We start from the raw sequence: 25,108 nt of genomic DNA, 5'->3' as shown, positions 1-25,108 counted from the left end.
CAGCACAGGACACAGATGGACGGCTGCCACGGGCTGTGGGGAGGGGAAAGCAGGGGGGCCCTGCTCAGTGGGTGCCAGGTTCCTCTGGCCGGAGATGGGGGTGCTCGGGAACTACACAGGGCGAGGGGGGCGCTGCACAGCCCTGGGAGTGTCCTAACCGCCACCCAACACACACTGTGAAGTGATTCAGTCTACGCTTGTGCAAATTTCATTTCGATACGTTATTTTAAACACTGAAAAGCAAAGTGGTTTCAGCGGTTCACAGGTATCACCCAAAGCCAAACCGAGGTATATCAGACAAAGCGGAAGAGTCCCAGGGGAGAGGCCCGTGGCCAAAGGGTACTTCCCTTCACAAGACACGGGAGGCGGGGTCAGGGACCGGGAGGGTGGGACCACACTCCTCCACCTGTCCAGGTGCGAGCACGCCCCCTTCACCTGTCACCCCTCTACTGCTCCAGTTTCTGCTCTGTACCTGCTCTCTTCAGACGTGTGACAATCTCTGAAGTCCTCGGCAGGGCAGACCTGCTCCTTGGGCCCCTCACCTGGGTCTGCATCTGGGGCCCCCACTCAGCAGGTATGGGCCAAGTCACCTCCCCCGGTGCCTGTTTCCTTACCTGGGAACTGAGGGTCACCACGCCAGCACCTAGTAAGGCTGCAGTGACCGTTCCATCAGCTACTATATGAGGACCCAACAGACTTATACACAGGAGGTGCTCAGCAAACACAGGAAATCCTCAGCAGACCCATTTACAAAATGAGTCTTTGGGGATCCTATATTGGTTGTCCCATTTTTTAAAATGCACCTGAAGATAAGAAACGATATGACAACGTGAGAGAATGTCGCTGAGAAGAGGCTGGGCCCGGGACCGGTGTCCGCTCTCTGGAGGGAGTGAGCCTCCTGTCCTCTGTCCATCAAACCCTGGGATTCAGTACCTGCAGCCCCTGGGCAGAGGGACAAGTACGGCCAGGACTCCAGACTCAAGGGCCCTGGACAACTAACTGGCAGGGAACCAGGCCTTCCTGCACCCCTGTTCTCTGCCTGGTCCAGCCTCATGCACCGTCACTGCGGCTGCCACTCCATCCTCCCGGGGCCTCCCCGAGGCCACCACGGATGGGTGGCCAACACACTCCAGACCCAGAGAAGCCTGCAGGAGAAGAGAATGTCTCCCCCCAGACTGAACTCACCAGGAGCTCAGAACACAGGGGTGACGGTCTAGGGAGCAAAGTGGTACATACACTGGAGGATGGATGTGACAAAGGGCAGGATGCCGAGAAGCAGTGACCCCAGGCCACCCCGGCCGCTGCACCCCACCTGCAGACACTCGGTTCCCACCCCCCGAGACAGAGCTGGCAAGAGGGTCATCTGGCTGCAGAAAACATAGGATGCCGGGCTGGAAAGAAGGCTCACAGAAGTTTCCAGAAGCACAGCAAACACTCCATCCCCACAAGGAAAGGAGATTCCCAAGAAGACGCTCCAGCCTGACAGACGTCCCAGCCACAGCACACCGCACACCCTCCCCCGAGAAAGCCCAGGGAGCAGCAGGTGTCAGTCACCCCCTCAACCTCCCTTGCCTGAAAACCTGCCAGAGCTGCCGCGGGGCCGGGGTGGGGACCGCAGAGAGCTCGTCTGCTGCATTTCACAAAGGCCTCCACCCAGAAGGTCTCCCATTGCCTCCATTCACAACCACTGCCCCGACTTCTCCCAGGCAGAGACAGAGCCCAGGTGCCCCCAACACTCTGTCCCCCACCCCCCAAATCCACGAGCTGCAAATCTCCTCCACCCCCCCCATCCCCGGTCAGCACAGTGCCACTCTAGGCTGGTCCCCGAAACACCTTCCAAATCTCCCCCAGCCCTGACCCCAGGCTTCCAGAACTACCCACCGAAACCCAAATCCAAGCCTCCCTGACCTGCTCAAACCCTTCCCCCGTCCCTCCCCTGGGAGGGGCTCCCAAAGGCCTCTGGATCTGGCCCTACCTGTTGGGATCTCTTTTCTAACCCTCTCTGTGGAGGTCTGATAGACACACAAAGCCGTGCGTATTCAATGTCCACAACTGGACGAGCTTAGAGAGAAGAACACGCCGTGACCCGTCACCACAGTCTGGCCGTAAACATCCTCCAATGTTCACGCCCACCCTCCTCACTTGCTTATTATTGTGATTATTTTGTGTGCGTGTGTGTGATGAGAACACGCCACACGAGACCTGGCCCTGTGGCAAGCTCCTCAACACGCAGCGCAGCGCTGCTAAGTCAGGCCGCGCTGCACGGCACGCCGGCAGGCCTCGCCCACCAGGTTAACCTGACCCTCTGGACCCTCCGACCGGCACCTCCCATCCGGCCCCCGGCAACCCTCTCCACTCCCCGCCTCCGCGCTCCTGACGCCTTCAGGTTCCTTGTGGAAGTGGAATCACGTAGTAACTGTCCTTCTCCGTGGGTCCTATTTACCCGGCACACTGTCCATGCTGTCCGGCAATGGGTGAACGGATGGAGAAAACGTGATACATACACACGCTCAGCCGTGAAAAAGGAAGGGGATCTGGCCACTTCCGACACCAGGGCCCAGCTCTCCTGCTCAGGAAATCTCTTCCTGCATCCTTCAGCTCCTCTCACCCTTAAACACCCAGCTCAGAGGTCTGCTTCCTCCAGGGAGCCCTCCTCCACCTGGCCCCCGGGGGAACGGGACAGGTGTCTGAGACTGCACGTTCCTGACCAGCCCCTGGTCCCCTCTGGGCAGTGAGGCCTGGGAACCCTCCGTGGGCTGCCTGGCCGTTCGCTCATTTATTCCAGGGCGGTCTCCTCTGACAGGGTTTCTGCACATCCCACCGACCTGGCACAGAGCAGGTGCTCATAACATACGAGTGCCCTGAACTGAACCAGGTACCAGCAGGTACTCCGGCGGCCCTGCTAGACAGAGGGAAGGAAGGGGCCCACCAAGTTGAGCCAGGCGCCATGACCCCAAGACCCACCCCTCGCTCCTGGTGGGGAGGCCAGGGCCCACCTGACGGCGAGGATGTGCATGGGCTGGGACCGCTGCAGCCTCTGCCGCGGGGCCACCTGCCCCTGCAGGGGCCTTGCTCCGGGGGGCCGGCCGCGGGGATGCTGGCCATTGCGCAGGAGGGGCGCCGTCTCCGCGGCCGCGCACAGGCTCTCCAGGGACGCATCCATGTCGTTCACCAGCGTCTCCAGGTCCACGTCGTCCTCTGTGCGTCGAAAGGGAGAGAAAGACAAACGTCAGCGGCAGCGAGGGGCCACGGCCAGGTTCCAAGACTCACACCGTCTTAAAATACGACGTGAGGGTGGAGGACGGTAACTGAAACAAGCCCACATTTCTATGAGGAACCATCTGTGTCCTATGCATTGATATCTGTCGATACTCCAGAAGCAATCCAGAAATCACAGCCCATCTGCCTTTCCCATCTGTACAGGAGACCCTCTGGGGGCATCTGCTGGAGTGCAGGGGGCCACGCACAGCCTGAGCCCCGACCTCAGCTGGCTAATCGCAGGGGCACAAGGAGCCCTAAGGAGGCCAGTCAGGGCTTCTCCCTTCCCCGAAATTCCAGAAGAGAAGCAGAGAGACAGGAACGGGGCAGCACCTGACCCTGATCCCAGCCTCGTCTGCGAAGGCCACCAGAAGGGCCGCAGCCGCGGCAGACGGGCCCCGAGGCTGCCTGTGAGACCCGCACCTGCAGGCCTCTGGGTGCCCGACAGCCAGAGGGAGGCTGCTTTCACACAAGCAGGCCCGAGGCCGACGCAGAGAGAGGACGACAGGAAACGCCAGAAAGAGAGATGGGTGCTTTTATGTGTTGGTGTGGCCGAAGCCGGTCAACCATCATTCTAGATGTTTCCGTGAAGCTATTCTCAGACGAGACTCTAAGAGAGACGAGAACAACGAGGGCCCCGGGAAGAGGGGCGGCGGCTCTTCCCGGGTCTGCAGCCTGCGGCCCCCGCAGACGTGAACGTGGACTCACGGCTGTGCGAGTCGACTCCTCACAGGAACCAACCCCAAACACAGGCACACGCACATCCTGTGGGCTCAGTTCTGGAGATCCGCCCCTTTCTGACAACAGGGCCCAGGCCACTGAGGCTGCCTCTCACGAAGAGGTCACAGGTCAGCCAATTCACAGTCTATCTGGCTTCCCCGGAGCCCAGGGAACAAACCAGAGCCAGGGCCCAAGACAGCCAGGCCTCGGCCCACCCGAGCAGCCCCCGAGGGGCAGGACAGTCCTGCTGCCCCACCCCTGCCCCTGTCCTGCGCCTGCCGGTTCGGGCCCCAAGCCCCAGTCCCGGGTCTCCATCCCTCCGGGTCTGCAGCTCTCACTGGAGCTCACAGTGGTACCAGGCCAGCAGGTGGGCGTGAGGAATCAGTGAGTCCTCACCTGCTCTGTAACAGAGCCTGGCCCAGGGTAAACACTTGGTCGGTGTTATTTATTTGCTCTATTTCATTTATTCCTCACAAAACAATGCAGAGTGGTGCCTATTAACCTGGTTTAACAGCCAAGGAAGTCGGTCCAGGGTAGTCAAGTAACCTGCCCCAGGTCACACCAGCAGTCAGCAGGGAACCTGGAATCTGAAAACAAGTTTTGCAGCTGCCAACGTGAGCTCACCAGGTGCGCACTCCACCCGTGAGCTCACGGAACTTTCTGGAACACTGACCTCCCTGCCCCTCCCGCTCCCCCCACAAATGTCTCCGATGTTCAGCCTCCCTGTCTCACGAGGCAGAAGGGCAAGAGGAGACAGAAGGAAACAAAACAGAAAACCAACAAAAGCCAGCCTAGAAGGCACAGAAGCCGCAGGGTGCAGGGGGTGGGGTCGGCGGGGGTGTTCAGGATCAGGGAGTCTCTGGTCGGGTGCGGGGGGTGGAGTGCTGGTACGGAGAGATCCAGGAAGAGGCAGGAAGACCACAGAACACCCCTCCCCCGAGGCCCCTTTACCCTTCAGGCAGTGATGCCCGCAAGAGAGGTCTGGGGAGCGTCCGGAACAGACGAGCAGGCAGGCCCTGAGAAGGACGGACAGACAGACAGACAGACAGACACACGGATGGCCCGGGGTGGGGGGGGCGGAGAAGGATGGGCGGCTGCTGAAATCGCAGCGATGAGAGTGCAGTCCCACTGGAGCCAAGGACAGAAGCCCAGGCAGGGTGGGTGGGGCAGAACCCGGGAAGAAGGGGGGTGTCTGGGGGGGGGCGTTGTGCAGAGACCCCGGCACCCGGGGGAGGGCTGACGGGGGAGAGGGCAGAGCCCCGCACCTCCAGGCCCTGGTGGAGGAAGGAGTCGAAAGATGCTGCTACAGCCCAGGTTATGCGTTGTCTAGTATTAAGTAAACTTGATTAACTCGATTAACATTAACATTTGCAAAACGCAAAGGCCACTGTCTTCCTGGCTTTCACCCGGCTTTAGAAATCAAACAGGAATAGCGTTCTCGCTCTCTGACAGATTTCAGCCAAGAAAATAAAAGGTCCTATCCCCTCAGGTGCATCTTCCTTCCAGTCATTTCTTCCCTATGCATTTCTGAAAGCCTCTGGCTGTGCCCACGGGGGCAGGCCTCTGTGTCTCCTGTCCTTTTCTTTCTGTTCCTTCTCCCACCAGCCAGGTCCTTCCTGGGCCACCCCGCGCTGCACTCAGGTCACTGTGCTTTCAGGAACACAGAGTGATTCTGACATCATTCAAAGTAAATATAAAGGCAAACTGGACGTAAGCTGGTAAATATAAAGGTAAAGGGTGTAGGTGCAACGCACGCCCTAAAGCGCTTTAACTCTCCTCTGAGGTGGGTTATTGATAAAAGCACTTTCTACGCTAATACATTTAATGGTGAACCTGTTAGAGCCAGGTTAGTCATTTAACAGTCACTTGGTAGGCTAGACTTTTCATAGATCAACTCCAACCACTATACTGGCATGTTTCAAACTTGCCTATTTTCCACAGCCCTTAGAGCAAAGAATAGAGACTAAGACACCCTAATCCAGAACAAACGTTAAACACTTCCTGTGGGGTCAGTTAGCATTTCGTCTGTTTGGATAGTAACATCACTCAGCGTCGTCTGATTTTACTTAAACTTTGTTAAATTCTAATAAAGACTGATAATTAAATCTTCCTAACAAGGGTTTTAAAGGGTTTGATTCTGAAGAGGACGCTTCTCCACATGCGACGGCACTTAAAAAAAAATTACTACACTGAGATTTTGCTGGAATGATATTCAATTCTTTCGAATGTTCCACGAGCCAGTCCATCGTGGAGCAAGGCTGCCCCGTGTCCCTCCAACACGTGTGGCTGTCTGCACGAATCCACGTGCATCGGTGCTCACCCACGTGAGGGAGCCTTCCTGCAGCGTCGTGCAAGTGGCAGAATCAAACACCAGGGCATTAACAAAGCAGAGGCTTCTGGAAAGGACCGTTAAGATTAAGTGTCTATAGCTGCTACCTTGAGGCCAAAGTATCTGCTGTGAGCCGGTACCTCTGAAAGGAGTCCTGCAACGGAGAAGGGAAACAATTTGATACGCGACGTTCCACTCCATACGAATTTGGGAGGGTATATTTACTGGCCAAATGTAGGTCAAACAACATGGCTGTAAATCAAGTTATTAATAGTTATTTTCCTTCCTTAAATAACCCAGTCCTAAGCTGGTCAGAGACTTTTGTCCCAAACGCCGGAGTCGTTCATCGGATCCCCAAATCACAGGTGTATCTGGTCTCGCTGTCATCTTTAGCAAAGGAGGCTCGCTGAGGTCTAAAATGAGTACGAATTCAGTGAAACACATTCAAGTTTGGATTACTCCGGGAGAATGTCTTCCAGAAGCCAAGCCAGGAACAGGGCAGGCTGCAGGCGGAGAGGAGAGCGTGAGTCACAGGAGGACCTGACCGGCACCGCCTCCTGCCACCCCCCGGACCCCACTCGCTCCACTGCCCCCTGCCTGGTTCACGGCGCCCTCTAGTGGCTTCTTTAATTAGATAGTAAAGATGACACCGGATCCGCTTTATGCAACTATTTTGGCACCTTAAAGAAATGCTTCTTGCACCACGTGTGCGCCAGATGCATCCTTCCTGCCCTTTCTTTACGGACCCACGGAAGCCTCTCCCCCATCTGCCCCCATTTTCACGTATGAGGCGCACGCTGAAGTAACAGAGAGCTGGCAGGGCAGGGCACCGACCTCCTTACAAGGCAAACCCTAGAGGGTGATAAAGTCTTAAGTAAGAGGAGATTCGTCCCTGAGAAGAAAATAATAGACGGCATTTGTAAGGCTGTGGTAAGAGAAGACGTATGTATTTTCATCTTCCTCCATGGTTCCTGGCACACGGCTCCTAAAATCCTTGTAATTTCCTGATACGAGTTAAGGGGAGCACCTTCGTTATAATATCTGGCCCTTTTCTGTTGTTCCTGAAATAGCTCCCGAGCCACTAGTAAAGGTGAAAGAAGTGTGTTTTGTTAATCATAACAAGCCCCTTTCGACTAGGTCTGAATTTATGGGAATGAGGTGATTTCTGGAAAGCCCCCAGACAAGCACTTGATAGAGACTGGCTCCCAGGGGAACCAGCTGTGTGATGAGAGGCTGGGACTTTTAGCCCCAGCCCCGAGCTCCAGGGAGGCCAACTGCAAATGGCCAATGATTTCATCCATCATGCCTGTATGAGGAAGCCTCTATAGAAACCCTAAAAGCCTGGGCCTTGAGAGCTTCCAGGTCGGTGAGCAGGTGCGAGTGCTGGGAGGGTGACCCCGAGGGCAGGAAGCCCCACCCCGCCTCCCCGGGTACCTTGCCCTCTGCATCTCTTCACCTGGCTGTTCCTGAGTTGTACCCTTGACAACAAACTGGTAATCTAGTGAGTAAACCGTCTTGCTGAGTTCTGTGGGCTGCTCCAATAAATGATCAAACCAGGTACGTAGCATCAGAATTGAACTGAATTGTAGGACAGCCAGCTGGGGTGGGAGAATTACTTGGAGAAATTCTAAGAACAAAAGCATTCAGGGAGTTTCCTTGACAGCACAAGACCTGAAAATTCCCCAGCACGTGTGCAAAGGCCAAAGTTCTCACACATTTCTACCTGCACAGGAACTAAAGGCCCAGCCTGCAAAAGCACTTTCAACCTAAACCATGTTCCCTGGGCAAGCTTTTCTCGTTGACCTCTACCTTGTACAAATATAACTCAACATGCTACTGAAATACCTTTTTGCAGCACACCAATTCATCTTCAATCCTCATGTATTCTAGTCACGTGTATTTAATTTTTAGTATGTAGAGGTGCTTGGACGTAAGTAAGCAGAATAAGAAAATGAAGTATTACACCATTAGAGGAGTCTTTTCTGTTCTGATTCATGATATTTAAAGATACTCATCCAAAATAAAAGCAAATCACCTAGCCCCAACTCCAAATAAAAATACAAATGCAACCCCCAAGTCCTGTCATTAAACAAACAAACAAAACCAATGCTTTATTTCGGTGGTTACTTGGGCAGGCAGGACATAAAACCCCTCAGAATTAGTCTGTCTGGCATATGCACAGAAATACATACACAGCACTGGAGAGATTCACAACTCCTGATGTCTTCCATGTTTACAAGAGAAACGTTTTCCCAACATGCGGGAAAACTTGCGTCCTTTCCCGTCTACCACCACAGACAACGGTAATTGCCAAGTTCAATGTCTATTAAATTGAGAAATACAGGTCAACAAAATGATGAATTAAACAACCTGTAAGAATCTGCGTGTTTTTTGTTTTTTTTTTTTCATTAGGACCATATATACATTTGAAAAAGTGCTGCCTAACTTTTTGGGCAGCTGTGGTGCTCAGAGGACCACCCCCCCCCCCCCGCCACCGCTCTCCCAGGACCCAAAGGCCATGTGGGTGGAACCACCGCCCAGAGCACAGTCAGGGTCAGCTGGTGACATGAAACTGGACAAGTACACACACACACCCTGGGACCAATCCAGTTAGACAAAGCGAACATTAAAACAACCCTCCCAATCTGCTGATTCTGGGCAATCTGTGCCTTGCTTTGTGTCAACAGCTGGTAGGCTGATTATTTTTCTTGGAATGCCTTTCCTTCTGCTAATTCAGAGGCAGGACTGTGCACCCAGAAAAGGGACGTGCATATTTAGTTAGTCGTGTGTCCAGTTCCTGGAGAGCCCTGGCACTTCCTTCTGTTCTTCAGGAACTGCATCCAGCACCCCTCCCTAGAGCATCCCTCAGCAAGTGACAAAGCCAGCATCCTACCAGGCAGCCCTGTCGATAACACAGAGCACGCAGACCGCTGACGTTCTGCCTCCACGACATCTGCAACCTGTTTTCCTCAAAGCCACATTTAGGTCTACATGTTCTGTCTGAAGAAGCACCACCCCTTATGACTGCTTACGGCTCTACAGCTGTGACTTAGCACAATCAGGACGGAATTTAGACACAAACCCTTGTCTACAACCACACAGATGAGAAAGGCTGTGGGCACTGCTTAGAGGTTTGTGCATTTTATGTTAGGTATGTTGTACCACAATTAAAAAAATAATAATAATAGTGAAAGCATCTTTTAAATTGGAATGCTTAATAGTCTCAAATACATTCACTTAAGGTCTTCTCCTGGCTGATCTACTTGGGTGCCTTTAAGAAGCCCTCAACCCTAAACCTGCCTGCCTGCAACCAATGCCACGCGCTTGGACCTGACGGGCAGAGCGTCCTGGGCTGCCCCACCCTCCCCGGAGCCCACTCCAGGGGACGCCCTGCCCACCCGCTGGCCTCAAGCCCCATCCCTCTGGCGGACAGGTGCCCCCCCTCCCCGACTCTGCACACCTGTGGTCCTCACTCGTCCCCAGCATGAGCACCACCCCCCGCCACTGCTCTCTGCCTGCACACGTGTGGCTTCCTCCACCAGCAGAAAGAAACAGTATGTACGCCACTCCTGTCAGTCATCACAGGGGCTGGGCTCCTGGGGTCAGTGCAGGTGGCCCAGGGTGACAAGTGGGGACAGGACTTTAGTGTGGAGAAGAGTCAAGGGTCCTTCCCAGAAAAGAAACATTTCATTGAGGCGATGGATGCAAGAACCTAGGCAAGAGATAAACAAGACTCAGGAGGTGCCCAGGCCACGGAGGCTGAGGGCCACGGGGGGACCGCTGGGGCTGGCTTTTTGGGTGACCGGCCAAGGATGCCCGGGCGGACTGGCTCGTGAAGGCCCAGACCACCACACTGGTTTCCCGAGTTACACGAAACATGAATTCCTCTTCCCAACGAACATTAACTTTTAGTACACACGTGTATGCTTCTCCGCCAACGCCATGGAATGCAACAGGTAGGTATTCAACCATACCTGTGTGCATCCTCCCATAAGGGGTTCATGTTGCGATGGCTTGTGCAGGGCCTGGCCATCAACGGAGGCTGAACGAACAGACCCGCAGAAACACAGCCAGTCGGCATCCTCTCACAGCCCTGCCGACTGCTCTTCACCCGTCTCCCCAGAGCAGCTGCAAGGGCCCGGACGCTTACTACGGTGACCCTTGGGGAGGAAGCTGGGCTATGTCTCACCACCGGGTCTGTGACAGCCCAGGAGGCTGCAACACACTGGGGGGCAGGACGAGGCACGACCTCCGGGACAGATCAGAGTCAAATGCAGACATCCTAGCAGCCTGACCAGCCAGCTCCACCACCATAGCAGACGAGCAAAAAAGTGATTAATGATGAATCACTCTGGACTCTGATTCCCGTGAGATGTACTTGTTCAATCTACGTCTTAAGAGAGAGCTGGAGAATGTTCTACCCAGAAAACAACTAAGAAAATGAGGAAAGCTACACATTCCACTCAGTGATCCCATTCACTGAAATTCAAGAACTGGCGTAAGAGAAAAGAGCATAAGTTTCCCCCTTTCTTGGATTTTTATCCTGTCACACTGTTGCCAGGAAAGACCTGGATATCATACAAGTTTCTTTCAGGTCTTTAAGACTGTTTGTTTTCTGCACCTGGGAGCACAATTTTCCACGACCAAAAAGTTGAAAACTGCCAAGCAAGGACCAAGGACCCGAGCTACAAATGGCAGAAAAAACTACAGACTCTGTTGTGTAATCTCTATTTGCACTATTAGAGAGCAATTTGGAGGAGTGGGGAGAACAGAAACATACTCACAAAATATCGCTCAAAAGGGGCAAAAGATTAATTGCAGCTTTCTCAAGTCATCCTTAGCAATTTAATCTTTTTCTCCTCAACCTTCTGATTTTGATTCCCAATTCTTCTATTACATCATAAGTCAGGGCAGAAACCTGGGTGCAAGAAACTATGCAAATAACTTGTCATTCTGGAAGGTTCCCATTTTCCATTAATCTTAAAAATATTAATCCAAGAACACTGCAATTGAACAGGGAAAAAGCCAGGGCACGGGCCAAAAGCCTGTCACTCACTGGCACTGTGATTGCAAACAGGCAATTTTTTTAAAGGTAAATTATCTTCACTACCCCATTCAACATTAACTCTCTATGATTCTGTGTATTTACCTCCATAAATGTAAAATTCCTCATGTAACTCATGTTTTTCTTCATTCAACAGATACTGACCGAGCACCAACTACATCTCTGACATTGGTCCAGCTACTGGAAATACAGACATTAACAAAAGAGAAAAGAATCCTACCACCTAAACGTAATGACGTCCTAGGCATCACACTCTGGAAAAGGATTATGGTGCTAAATGCAAAGTTGCAAGGAAGGACGTGAAACTTCTTCCACCACCTCTGGAAAAATAATTCCCTCTGTGAAGAAGCTAAAACCCACTCTGGTGTACGAGAGGAGGAGACGGAGATATTCCAAACAGAGACTGGACTCCTTGTGGAAAGGGGGGGCCTCAACCCCAACGGAGTGTCTTACAAGAGAGGTTAGGGGCATGCGGGCAGCAGAAGTGGCACAGCGGACACTTTGTGTCCTCAGATGGAAACAGCCTTGGTAGAGTTAATGAACTGCCCAAACCAGAAAAGTATCCTCGAGGACAGACACTCTCCCAGGACGGCTGTGCTCACTACCTGGCAGAAGACGAGGACTTTACAACAAGATCTCTGTTATGTAAGGCAAGACGATCAAGCAGAGGGCACTCAGCTCTACAAAGAGCCCAATTTCTCAGGCATCAGGATGGGGAAACTCCTTCCAGGAGAACGTACCAGGCAGTTCCAAGAAATGGCACGTCTCCCGGAACTGCAATGCCCAGGAGAGAGGAGCTGTCTTTGCAGGATGTGATGGAAATGGGGCTTAAGTGGAAAGAGGCAACATTCAGGAGGGGGCCGGTGGGGCTGGGATGATGGAGATCCATTCCCTCGGGAATCAGTCTGATGAGCAGGACCCCCTGGGAGGCTCGCTTGGAAAACAGGTTCCTGGGACTCACTTGGATTCATTCTGAATCCAAATCTCTGGAGTCGGGTCAAGGAATGAACAGAGTTCCTAAGCAAGGGCTTATGATTCTTATGAAAATGATGTGTCAACCAAGAGCAATAACAGCACACGTATAAGCGGCACCTTCTGAATAACACCCCAGCAGAAGGAAAACTCATGACAGTCTTTCTCAGAATTTGGGCCTCGATGGACACGAGTTCTGAAGGAGCAAGCCCAGAGGGAGAGGCTGCACGTGCTGGATCCGTGAGAGAGGGTTTTGATTTCCACTCTCTCTCTACATATGTAACACGGCATTTATTAATGATGAAGACACACAGTAGCAACCGTTGCTGGCACCAGGTCTCATGCCAGGCATATCTTGTAGGTCAAGCAGTTTCTAATGTTCCTACCAAACCAGCCAAGTAGGCATTTTTAAGATTTCAGATAAAAAAGCCAAGACACAGGGTGACTCAGCTCTCCCAAGATGAAGATGGAGGTCAAAGCCAACTCCAAGCGTGGACATCCTGCTTCCTGGTACATTATAATTTTAACTTTCCTCAGTTTTTCTCACTAAACTTTAGTTTTAGTTTAATTCCCTATGTACACATCATTCTTTGTCACTAACCTTGAGTTTCCAGAGGCTGGACCTGCACGTCCTTGTGCCTCTTCCTCCCTACCTAACTTCACAGCTGGCACACAGTAGGTGGTCAGTAAATGTCAGCTGAGTATGTGGAAAATAGAGCCACCAGCCTCCATAAATCAAGCTGTAGAATTTTCCAGAAGGTCAGAAAGCCAGGCAGAGTTCCCAAACTCTCTTGGGGTTGCTGAGTCCCCTGTCTGTTAGTTCCCTGGAAAAAGGCCCACCGGGCAAGTCACACCCAGGCCACCAAGTGAATAAATGCCAGAGGTTCTAATTCCAGCAGGGATGGAGGACTGTCTGAGGCCCAGGGGTCTCCTGCAGGAAGCATTACCTGGCAGGCCAGGCCTCCGCCTGTCCCTGTGAGCCCCCCTGACCACATCAGGCCCACCTGGCCATCCCCAAGGTCGCAGAGACCACAGAAGGATTCTGTCTCCATTCAGGACGCGCAGGCACCGGCAACCACACAGTGCAGAGCCAGAGGGGACGAGCAGTGAGAAAACACAGAAACTGGTGTCACTGAGAGTTAGTCCATTGCTGCAAGGCAGGTAGGAACCATCCCCCTACGATGCAGACCTCTAGCTGGCCTTGTGTCGGCGGCCCCTGGGGCTCACTACACTGAGCCCCCCGAACAGGAAGCATTCGTGATGCAAAGGTGCTTTTAGCCATCTGACACACAAGCAGATGGAGTCCACCGGGATTATTTTTCAAAATATATCTCAAATGTACCCTTGGAGGTGGAAGGATTAACAACCTGTCCCCCATCTCCTCTAGTCCCTGCCCCCCACTCCTGACAAGGTCAGGACTGTTATTAAAGTCTCTCTCAGTCAGAACGAGGCCCAGGGTTGAGCAAGTGTTGGCTCCCCGCCCCTGGCAGGGGCCCAGTTCTAAGGGAGCAGCAAAGGGCGGTGGGAACCACCAGGCAGGCTCCTGGCTCCGGGGCCGGCGCCTGGTTACTTAATTCTGCGGAAACACCTGCTCCTCCCAAGATCTCCGAAAGGGTCAACTAGTCATGTACCTGCAGGGCCTGCCCCCAGGTAAGGAGCTGAGATCTCTGAGGGCCTTCCTGGAGACAGATTAACGCACAGTGGGGGTACAGAATATTAGCTAATATTAGACACGTGAACAAGGGATGCTGTAACCTTGCCGAAGTACTTCTAAAGGCAGCAGTACACTGTGTCCTGAAGATCGGAGGGTTACTTTTCCTTACGAAAAATCTCTAGCTTGAGATCTCCCTTTGGGGATAGACCTTAAAATTATAAAAGAAAAATAACTCATTCCAAAAAAAATGTTTTTTTACCTGAAATGGCTGGTTAATTGCAGTTAAAAAAATAAAGTAATTTAGATAAAGTGTAATATAAAGGAAGACATACATTGTTAGATTTCAGGAGCTAGGATATTCTCGTTTCCTACCTAAGAGCAATCTAAAGATATTCATTCATCACGGATATATCTAAGTTGTGGCCCATCACTTCTGAAAGGGATTTGTACTTCCTTGGGCGAAAAGGTCCATGTGTTACGTGACCAATAAATTAAAAAGGACCCACTGCTTCCTGTTGCATCCCTAGGGCCTGGGCCCCATGCCTGGTGTGGGCTGGACAAACAACAGCTATTTGTTGAATGAATGAAATAAATGAAAGAAACAGGACAACTACAGCGAAGAGCATGAAAAGCAAAGGCCCCAGAACAGAAGGCACTGCGGGGATAAAGCCTCTAGTGGAGGGCGGGCATCCTGACAGCCAGAGAAAACAAGAAACGGGAGTGGAGTCCAAGTATCCGCTCAAAGGAAACAGGCAAGAGTGATGTGAGCTGTCAGAGCATCAGGGAAGCGGAGGCCCAGAACAGCCGAGACTTGAGAAATTACACAGGACGACAGAGGGGGTTTCAATTCCGCTCCAAGTGAGAACCGGGAAGGGCGAGGTCTGCCGCTTGCCTGACCCTGGGACGACAGAGTGAGAGCCGGCACCTCGATGCCTTTCTGCTACCTCTTCCTTATGGAGACAAATGACTGTCCCAGTGGAAGGCTGGGAGAAGTGTAACAGAAAGGAGACCACTATCCAGGATGGGGGGTGGTGACCGTGGGATCCCACCCACTTGGCTGCTTTCAAGAACAAGGGAAATCCAGTCGCTACAGCCAAGAAAATCTCCGTTTGAGGACCTGGAAAATGTGAGTAGTCAAAAAGAAAGGAAGACATGCATGGACTCTGATAAGGATGGAGGAGGAGCCCTGAGGCAGAGCAGCAAGGTGGTGAGAAGCGCAGATGCCAGAGCCCCCCCGCCCCGCCCAGCTGGGTTCGGGCCCAGCTCCGCCACTCCTTTGGGGTGTGATCTGGGTGACTTTATGACTAATGCCTGTGCCTCAATTTCCTTCCCTGTACATATGGGGTAATAACAGTGCCCACCCCAGGACAATTAAGTGCATTGAAGTCAGGGAAACATGGAAGAAACAGAGGACACGACACCTCTTGGATGGGCTATAATATCACCACTTGAAAGGATGCTGCAGAAGCATCCTTAAGGGCTTTTCTGCATCTTAACCCAGTCAAAGGTGTTTGGGCACAGGGAAGGGGTAAAAGAAATCTAAACTACATCAGCTCTGGGATCAACATCCAACCAGAGGCTGATATTCATTACGATTCAGGATTTTGTCGAGCATTTCTTTCTGAACATTATCTTTGGAAGACAGGCTAGTTTCACTATAAGGAAATGATAGTAAGAAAATAAAAGTTACGTGTGTGTGTGTGTGTGTGTGTGTGTGTGTGTGTGTGTGTGTGTGTATGGTGAGTAAAGCACTGGAGATGTTCTCCATCGTATAGTAAAGGGTGAACTGGATGAAAGGGTATCCATGAACCAGGACGCAAGCTCGGTTCAAAAGCAACCTCATTTTACATGAACACAACACTGTAAATCAACTATGCCTCAATTAAAGAATACAGGGCTTCCCTGGTGGCACAGTGGTTGAGTCCGCCTGCCGATGCAGGGGACACGGGTTCGTGCCCCGATCCAGGAAGATCCCACATGCCGCGGAGCGGCTGGGCCCGTGAGCCATGGCCGCTGAGCCTGCGCATCCGGAGCCTGTGCTCCGCGATGGGCGAGGCCACGGCAGTGAGAGGCCCGCGTACCACAAAAATAATAATAATAACACATTTTATTTTAATCTGGCTATTAAAAAAATTTTTTTAAATAATTTTAATGAAAGCAACCTCATCTTCTCGGCTGACTTACACTCTCTCATGTATCACCCCCTCATGCAAATGTTCCTGACACCTCATCAGTGGCACCACGAGAAGGGAAGGGCTCTGCTAACTGGTCTTGTCTTTGCTCGCCTGGAATCATCCGAACCCATGGAAGGTACAGGCAGGATCTCAGGCCCTTTCTGGAACCCACAGGTATATATATGGCATGCGAGTTCAGAAATCCGTTAAACAAGTATCTGTAAAACCCAACTATGGACAAGGCACTACAGCAGAACCTTCGAGATGAGGAAGACATGGTTCCTGCCCTCAAGACATGCATCATCTCAGGAGAAAGGGGAAAAATACAAAACATAAAGGAACACTTAGAAGGTAGCTTTTATGTATAGGCTCCTAGGGGCAAAAAAGAGCTCCACCAAATACAGTTGTGCACATTAAAACTGCACCCTAATAACCAAAACTTTTGGTCTAAAGAAAACCAGGTGAAGCAACCAAAGCAGAAAAGACCTGTGACGGAGTGACAGGACGACGGGAGGCCGGAGCCCGGAAGGCATCCCTCAGTTCAGGGAGCCGAGGTGCTGGACTTCCGAGTCTCCTTCTGAACTGGGGACTGACTCCGTTTCTGGGCTTCACAACCCCAGGGATCGTGGGCGATGCTTTGATCACATCTCAGGACGCTTGGCTGTGTGCACACATGGCCCCGTCTCCAAAGGGAACAGAGTCCCAGCTCATGTGCAGTGACTCTCCTGCGTGGATTTCAAACCTCTCCGCTACTCGGGGCATCTCTGCTCAGCTGTGGTCTGCTGAGTGGAGCAGGACAGGGCTGGACCACTCAGCTTCAGTGCTGGGCAAGAATAACAATCAGACCAAGTTGTTTAAAATGAGAAGAGGCCGAACTTCCAAAACCCACAATTCTCTGAAACCTCACGTCTCAAAAAATACTGTCAAAGAAAAAGCTAAACATAGGATTCCCATACTATTAAGCAATTCCACTCCTAAATATATGCCCAGAGGAACTGAAAGCAGAGAGTCAAACAGATATTTGCACACCCGTGTTCACTGCAGCATTAGTCACAACAGGCAAAAGGTGAAGGGAGACCTAGGGTAGACCGACAGATGAAGTGATAAACAAACGTAGTCTACAGACAACAAAATACAATTCAGCTATCCAAAGAATGAAACTCTCATACATGCTACAACCAAGATGAACCTTCAAAACACTGTACTAAGTAAACCAAGCCAGGCACAAAAGGACAAATATTGTATGAGTCCACGCACACGAGGTACCTAGAAAAGGCAAACTCACAGAGACAGAAGAGAGTAGAAGAAAGGTTACCAGGAGCTGGGGGAATTCTTGCTTAATGGGTACAGAGTTTCTGTTTGGGATGATAAAACATTTTTCAAATAGATAGTGGTAAGAATTGCACAACACTGTGAATGTACTGAATGCTATTGAAACACACTTAAAAATGGTGAAAATGGTAAATTTTAGGGTATCTATGTTTTACCCTCGTAAAAAAATATATTTTTAAAATACTATCAAGTCATTAATTCCAGCTATTGCAAAACCTCCCACTTTCCAAAGAAGACACATCCCTTTCACAGATTGCTGCTAGGAAATGTCTGAAGCATTTTAAACAACCGTCACACAAAAATAAGCTGCTTAGGTTAGGAACGAGCTAACAGAAACCAGGGCATTAAATCCTCTTTGCCAGACAGAAGGAACAGGTCAAGAAAGTCATGGCAGATCTTTTATTCTGAACATCAGGTCCCTCGCAAAGGACCAGATCAAACACCTCACAGACACCTAAGGCCTAGAGCTGGAGCCCCTGGATGCCTTGCAGATTAAGGAAGCAAGAAAGAACAGCGTTCTGTCCCTGTCAAGTGCTGCCCCGTATCCTAAGCTGTCTCGTTAGGAAGAACTTCCGGCTCAGAGGCGGTAAGGAGAGGAGGGATGGCTCAGGGCTGCAGGAGGGCCCCCTCCACCCCGGACAGGACAGGCTGCAGGCTCCGGCAGGCTGTGCAGACCCCGGCTTGGGAGGGGGCAGAGCCACCGCACCAGGAGGGCACCGGCCTCTGTGCTGCACAGCTGGACACTGCAAAGCCCAGCCCACGCACACAAACAGGCACAGGGACACGCGGGGCCGCAGGGGTGCCAAAGGAAGGCTGAGCATGCGGCACCTGGATGCACTTGAAAGAGAGAGACCTGCGCTTTTCTACCCCACGTCACAGACCTGGGAGCACAGGCTCCCTCCAGCCCCAGACCAGCCACTTCCACGCTTCCACGTGAAATGACCGTGCAGCATCACATACAAACACAGCATGCTTGCCTCTTTTGCAAACTGCCTGCTCCTGCTTTTTGCCAGTTTTTCTATGCGATTGTTTCTCTCACGTATAGGATTTTTTACAGTAAACTGAGGATACTAACACTTTGCCCGTTATACGCACTGCAAATATTTTTCCCGGGCCAAAGTGTGCCTTTCAGTGTTTTAGACGCTGTCAGGTTTGTACAGCAATTTGTGTGTCATGGACTCAAACATCTTTCCTTTATGGTTGTGCTAAGTCTTACTTAGGAAGTCTTTTCTCAGCCTGAGTGTATGAAGATGCTCACTACTCATTAATTCTTTTTTTTTTTTAATTTTTATTGGAGTATAGTTGATTTACAATGTTGTGTTAGTTTCTGGTGTACAGTACAGTGATTCAGTTATACACATACATATTTCCATTCTTTTTTAGATTCTTTTCCCATACAGGTTATTAGAGAATATTGAGCAGAGTTCCCTGTGCTATACAGTTGCTCCTTATTAGTTATCTATTTTATATATAGTAGTGTGTATATGTCAACCCCAATCTCCTACTTTATCCCTTTCCCTCACGTTTCTCCTTTGGTAACCATAAGTTTGATTTCAAGATCTGTGTAAATGTCCATCGACAGATGAATGGATAAAGAAGATGTGGTACATATATACAATGGAATATTACTCAGCCATGGAAAAGGATGAAATCATGCCATTTGCAGCAACATGGATGGACCTAGAGATGATCATACTAAGTGAAGCAAGTCAGATAGAGAAAGACAAATGTCACATATGATATCACTTATATGTGGAATCTAATAAAAAAATGATACAAGTGAGCTTATTCACAAAACAAAAACAGACTCACAGATCTTGAAATCACTAATTCTTATTATTAGACAAAATAAAAAAACATTTTGTTTTCCACTTTTAGTCAGTCACTCACCTGAAATTGATGGTTGCGGATCACATATGGTAGGGACCCAGTTTGCCCCCCATCCCCCATGCCCACCACCCCTGGAGAAGTCACAGGCCCCCTGTCCTCAGGGCTCTACCACAACTTCTCTGTGCTGTACTGAGTTTCCATAACTGTGTGGGTCTCTGTGGGATGTCTGTTTGTCCGTCCTTGAATCAATAACATGCTTTCCAAACTGTGATGCATCATAAGCAGCCTTGCTCCCTGATGGTGCAAATCACCCCTTCCTGCCGACGTATGCTTTGCTCATCTTCAAATTTCTCTTTGCTGTTATGGAGTTTTCACATGTCCGTATTAGAGGTAGGAACCATCTATCAGGTCACACCAAACGTTTCGAAACTTGCTTGCAACTGTATTCAATTTAAAGATAAACTTGGGAAGACGTAACATCTTCACTATTTAAGTCTTCTCATTTGTGATCATGGGATAACTCTCCACTTACATAGGTCTTTTTTATGTCCCTTAAAGACCTCTTAGAACATCAAGCAATCTAGTTGAATTTATTTCTAGATACCTTATCATTTTTGTAATTATGTAAGTGGAATTTCTATTTGCATTACACTTCCTGATTGTTTTCTACCGTTGCACAAGGTATTTTTACATTTTATCTGTTGATCTCACCTATCTACCATCTTGCAGAGCTCATTTATTTTAAATGAATTTTCTATTTGGATAATATTGGGTTGGCCAGAAAGTTTGTTTGGGTTCTTCTGTAAGATAATATCATTTGCAAAGAGGCACCAATTCCATTTCTTCCTTTTGGTGTTTGCATTTCTGGTTCTGTGTTTGTTTTATGACACTGGTGAAGACCTCTTGCGACAGCAGGCCTTTCTGTGTCATTCCTGACTTTCACGGACGTGACTCTTTTCTCCACCATGGATGCTGGATGCTGTATATCTTCAACAAACAGACTTTAAACAGGTTACAGAGGTTTCTTTTTACTACAGACAGTCCCTGACTTAATGGTACTTCCACTTAGGATTTTTTTACTTTAACATGGTGAGAACGTGATTCACATTCAGTAGAAATCGTACTTCGAATTTTGCATTTTAATCATTTCCTGGGTTAGCGACATGCTATCCGATCCTCTCTCGTGACGCTGGGCAGGGAGCCTCAGGGCCCAAGCAGCCCAGCTCACGAGGGCAAACCACTGATACACTTGCAACCAGTCTGGACCCGGACAACCATTCTGCCTGCCACTTCAGTACAGCATTCAATAAATTACGTGAGAGAGTCGACATTTTATTGTAAAATAGGTTTGTGTTAGATTTTGCCCAACTGTAGGCTAATGAAACTGTTCTGAAAACATTTAAGGTGGGCAAGGCCAAGCTATAGTGAGTTAGGTGTATTAAATGCATTTTTGACTTAACGATATTATCAAATTGCAATCAGTTTATAGGGATGTAAGTCAAGGAAGATCTGTACTGGTTTAGTAAGAGTTTGGTTGTTACTGTTTGTTTTGTATTATATGAGTGGAGAACTGTATTAAATAACTCTGTCTCCGGTACAATGACCATTTTCTTTCCTTTAATCTTTTCACGTGCTAAGTGTGTTCACAGTCTAACGATGGGAAAGCATCCTTGCATTATTATAATAAATCCAATTTGGTCATAACATTTGTTTGTCCTGTGTTTTATTCAAGATAAACTGTTAAACGTGATTCCTCAATGCTTTCCACAGACTTTTTGGTTGTACGTTAAAATGTGAAATAGGCCCGTACTTGGATTTCTTGGACCGTCTCTTACAAAACTACAGAATGTTATAAAATGAGTGGGAGAGCTCTTCTCCTCTCTCTCTCCAGCCACTGGCATAAAAAGAGAAATTATTTGTTTTTTGAAGGCTCCATGACACTCATTTGCAGAATTCCCTGAGCATCTCTGAGGAGGTGGTATTATTTTCTGACTCCACTCTGCCAGAGTTCTTTATTAAAATTTGATATTTCTCCAAGTGTCAACTATGTTTTGTTTCTCCCTTTCAACTATTCTTCTTTATTCCTTCAGGATTCTCCACCTAAAACTTTTGAGTGCTGTCTGTACTCACAGAGCTATATTTTCCATCAGGTCACATAATGTTTAATTCACACGGCACAGAAGAAACATTCTTGGTTTTCTTAGGTAATCTCTAAGCTATTTCCTCTTTCAGATGCAATCAGGTTTTTGTTTATGTTTTTTTTTTAAGCCTTCTTTTTAGAGCAGTTTTAGGTATACAACAAAATTGAGAGGGGGATGCAGAGTTTCCCATTTATCCTGTACTCCCTACATATGCATAGCTGCCCCAAAAGCACCATCACTCACTAGAATGGTACATTTTTTTTTTTACCAAGGATGAACCAACACTGACACATCAAAATCACACAAAGTCCACAGCGCACTTTAGGGTCCGCCTTTGGTGAACCTTGGTACATTCCATGGGTTTGGACAAATGTATCCATAGTGATGTCGAGCATTCTAACATCACACATAGTATTTTCACTGCCCCAAAATCCTCTCTGTTCTGCCTGTTCAGCTTTCCCCACTGTTGCCTCTGTCTCCATAGGTTTCCCTTTTCCAGAATGTCATATAGTTGGAATCATACAGTATGTAGCCTTTTCAAACTGGTTCTTTTACTTAGTAATATGCATTTAAGATTTTCTGTGTCTTGTCATGGCTTGATAGCTCATTTCTCTCTAACACTGAATAATATTGCACCACAGTTTATTTACCCATCACCTACTGAAGGACATCTTGGTCCCTTCCACCTTTTGGCAATTATGACTGAAGCTACTATAAATATCTGTGTGCAAGTTTTCAGGTGGACATAAATTTTCAACTCATTTGAGCAAATACCAAGGAACATGAATGGCTGTCTCATATGGTAAGAGGATGGCTAGTTTTGCAAGAAACTATCAAACCGTTCTTCCAAAGTGGCTGCACCGTTTTGTATCGCCACCAGCAATGATTAGACTTCCTGTTGCTCCACAGTCTCTCCAGCACTTGGTGTTGCAATTTTGTCTGTATATTTTTGCAATACATTAATTATCCATTTCCCTCATACATTCACATTTATTGGCATAAAGCTGTTCATGGTTTTCTCGTTTGACGATACTTTTTATCTCTGACATGCCTTCATACGATTTTCTTGCACGTCCTTCTTCCTCCTGAGTGTCTGTGATTTTGGTAGATTTTAGGAAACACTGGCTTTAGTTCTGTTTCTGTCTATTGATATTTTCTTCATTATTTCAATGATTTCTGATCTTAACTTTTTTTTTTTTTTTTTTTTTGCGGTATGTGGGCCTCTCACTGTTGCGGCCTCTCCCATTGCGGAGCACAGGCTCCGGACGCGCAGGCTCCGCGGCCATGGCTCACGGGCCCAGCCGCTCCGCGGCACGTGGGATCCCCCCGGACCGGGGCACGAACCCGCGCCCCCTGCATCGGGAGGCGGACTCTCAACCACTGCGCCACCAGGGAAGCCTGTACATGCCTTTTTCATTGAGTTCTAAACGACTGATATTTTCATTGTGATCTCCTAACCATGAGTGAAGTAAGGAGGTGTTGTAATGTTTCCACAATATGTTTACATGTTTTGTTTTGAACTTTTTCTGTTGACTTCTGATTTAATCACACTGGGTCAAAGACCGTGGCATGCATGAAACAGAATGCTTACAATTCAGTTCAACTTTCCATATATGGTCAACGTTTTAAACAGTTATACAGATTTTAGAGAAGAATCAAGTGTCTTGTCTGTTGGGTGCAGGGTTCTGCGTATTTGTACTAATTTGAACCTGTTAATACTATTAGAGACATCCTAACAGTATTATATACAAATAATACAATAACACTACCATAATTATATATAAATAATGCCGTAATTATATACTATAATTGTATATAAATAATAATCGTCGTATTTTATATTTTCTGTCTGACATCCTTTTTTGTTCACATCTGGTTTTTCGTGCTTTTCTGCTTGATGTTGGTTGTTTTTATAAACTGTGGATTCCCTTATATTTTTTTCTGCTAGGTTAGAAGCTACAGATTATACACATATTCTTTGAGTAATTACAGTCAATAGTTTAGTTGCACCTACTATTTTAAAATACGTTAACTACCTTTTTTTCTAATGTAGTCTCAAGACATTTTACATTCCTTTTATCCTAACTAGGGTCTTATTATGGTTCCATCACACATTTAACACTCATTCCCAATGGCTAATTAACCAAAGTTTTAGTTTAACCTGGTTTTAATAATTCACATAGAATTCAGCTTATGACACAGCATTTCCTTCTCAGCCCGCTACTCTTTTCACGCTCCGGGCCTTCCTCACCACCCACATTTCTTCTTCTGGAAGTACAACTTTTGATCATTCTTTTAGTGAGGACTGCCAGTAATGAACTGTCTCAACCTTCATCTGAAAGCTTTGTTTTGCTTTCACAAGCTGTTGGGATAAAATTTTAGACGGACAGTTCTTTTTCCCTCAACACCTTAAACATCTCCCACATTGTCTTCTGGCTCCTCCTGGGCCCAAGTCGGCCATCCGTCCAATGGCCATTCCTGGGTTGTGACATCTGTTTCCCTTTGGATCTTCTCTTGTCTTCCGTTTTCTGGAATAACGCTAACTGCTTTTAGATGCGGAAGAACGGTCATCTTTCCTCTTAGTTCTCTGAGTGCGGTGGGGAGGCTCTGTCTCCTCATTTCTGGCCCGTTCTTGGCCAGCATCTCTTCAAACCCCACCCCCATCCCCTCTACTCTCCTGTCCTCGTGCGCGTCTACATGACCGTGTCCAATGACCCGTCCACGTTTTCCCGTGACTCTCTGGGCTAGAGGGAGGTGACTCCGGCTCATCCATTCTCTTTAGACCAAATCCAGCATTTTGGAAATGCCAATGGCTAGTCATCTCATTTCCAAAGCTTCTCAGGGACTCTCTCTCACAGTCCCCGTTCTTGCTTCATTTCTTCCCATTGCGTTTCACAGTTTCTTGTCCTCTCTGGTGGATGTTATTCTTGCTTTCATCTCCAGGGCATTACAAACACACTTATCTGCACGTTTAAGACGCAATCTCTCGATCCTGGGAGCTGCGCTGCCCAGTAGCAGACTGCTTCCCGTGCTGGGAACACCGGCGTGCAGTGGTACCTGGGCTGGGCTGTGCTTCTGCGTCCCCTGCCCACCCTCCCGTGTGCTGGGGTACTGGGATGCTCAGGGACCTCCTCAGGGGAGGCTGCAGCGCTGTGGGGCCGTGCCAGCTGCCTGGCCGTAGGTCCACATGCACTGTTTTCCAGGGTCTTTCAGGAGGGGGGTGTGCCCCACCCCAGCTCCCAGCGAGCTGCAGGAGCTTGGCCCCTACTAGTCCCTGGGACCTGAACCGCTGCCGTCAGTGGTGGCTTTGGGACCTGCAGCCTGGTGGGCACGGGTGTCAGCACTGCTCACTGCTCTGGGGGCATCTCCGTCCTGTGTCTGAGCCAGGCTGAGTCCTTTTGATTTTCCTGTTTTATGTGCCGTGTGTGCAGAATTACTGAAGACTGGAGGGAAAGGTGGTCAATGTCATGATGGCTTAAAAGCCTGCACTGTCTGGGGAGCTGAGTTCAGCCTGGAGTCACATCCACTCACTCCCCCAGGCCCAGCCGCAGCTGCTGAGACACACAGACCCCAGGTCACTCACTGTAAGCAGTGAGATGTAATAAGTTAAGATTTCCCTGAGTTTCATAGCCG

General features: G+C 49.2%; 1 protein-coding gene across 4 annotated transcripts in view; it reads right to left on the bottom strand.

The window, feature by feature from the left end:
* GRB10 (growth factor receptor bound protein 10) overlaps positions 1 to 25,108 on the bottom strand; it is a 199,442-nt gene that overhangs the window by 76,140 nt on the left and 98,194 nt on the right. For all 4 annotated transcript variants that reach the window (XM_060304923.1, XM_030871324.3, XM_060304922.2 and 1 more), the window contains one exon: positions 2,997 to 3,198. In XM_060304923.1, the coding sequence (XP_060160906.1) occupies positions 2,997 to 3,198 (202 nt within the window). The remainder of the gene's footprint in view (positions 1 to 2,996; positions 3,199 to 25,108) is intronic.

Source organism: Globicephala melas, chromosome 9, assembly GCF_963455315.2.
Source record: "Globicephala melas chromosome 9, mGloMel1.2, whole genome shotgun sequence".
In the NCBI taxonomy this organism is placed as follows: Eukaryota; Metazoa; Chordata; class Mammalia; order Artiodactyla; family Delphinidae; genus Globicephala; species Globicephala melas.
Note: the sequence above shows the minus strand (reverse complement) of the source record. Positions and strands in the feature narration are given on the sequence as shown.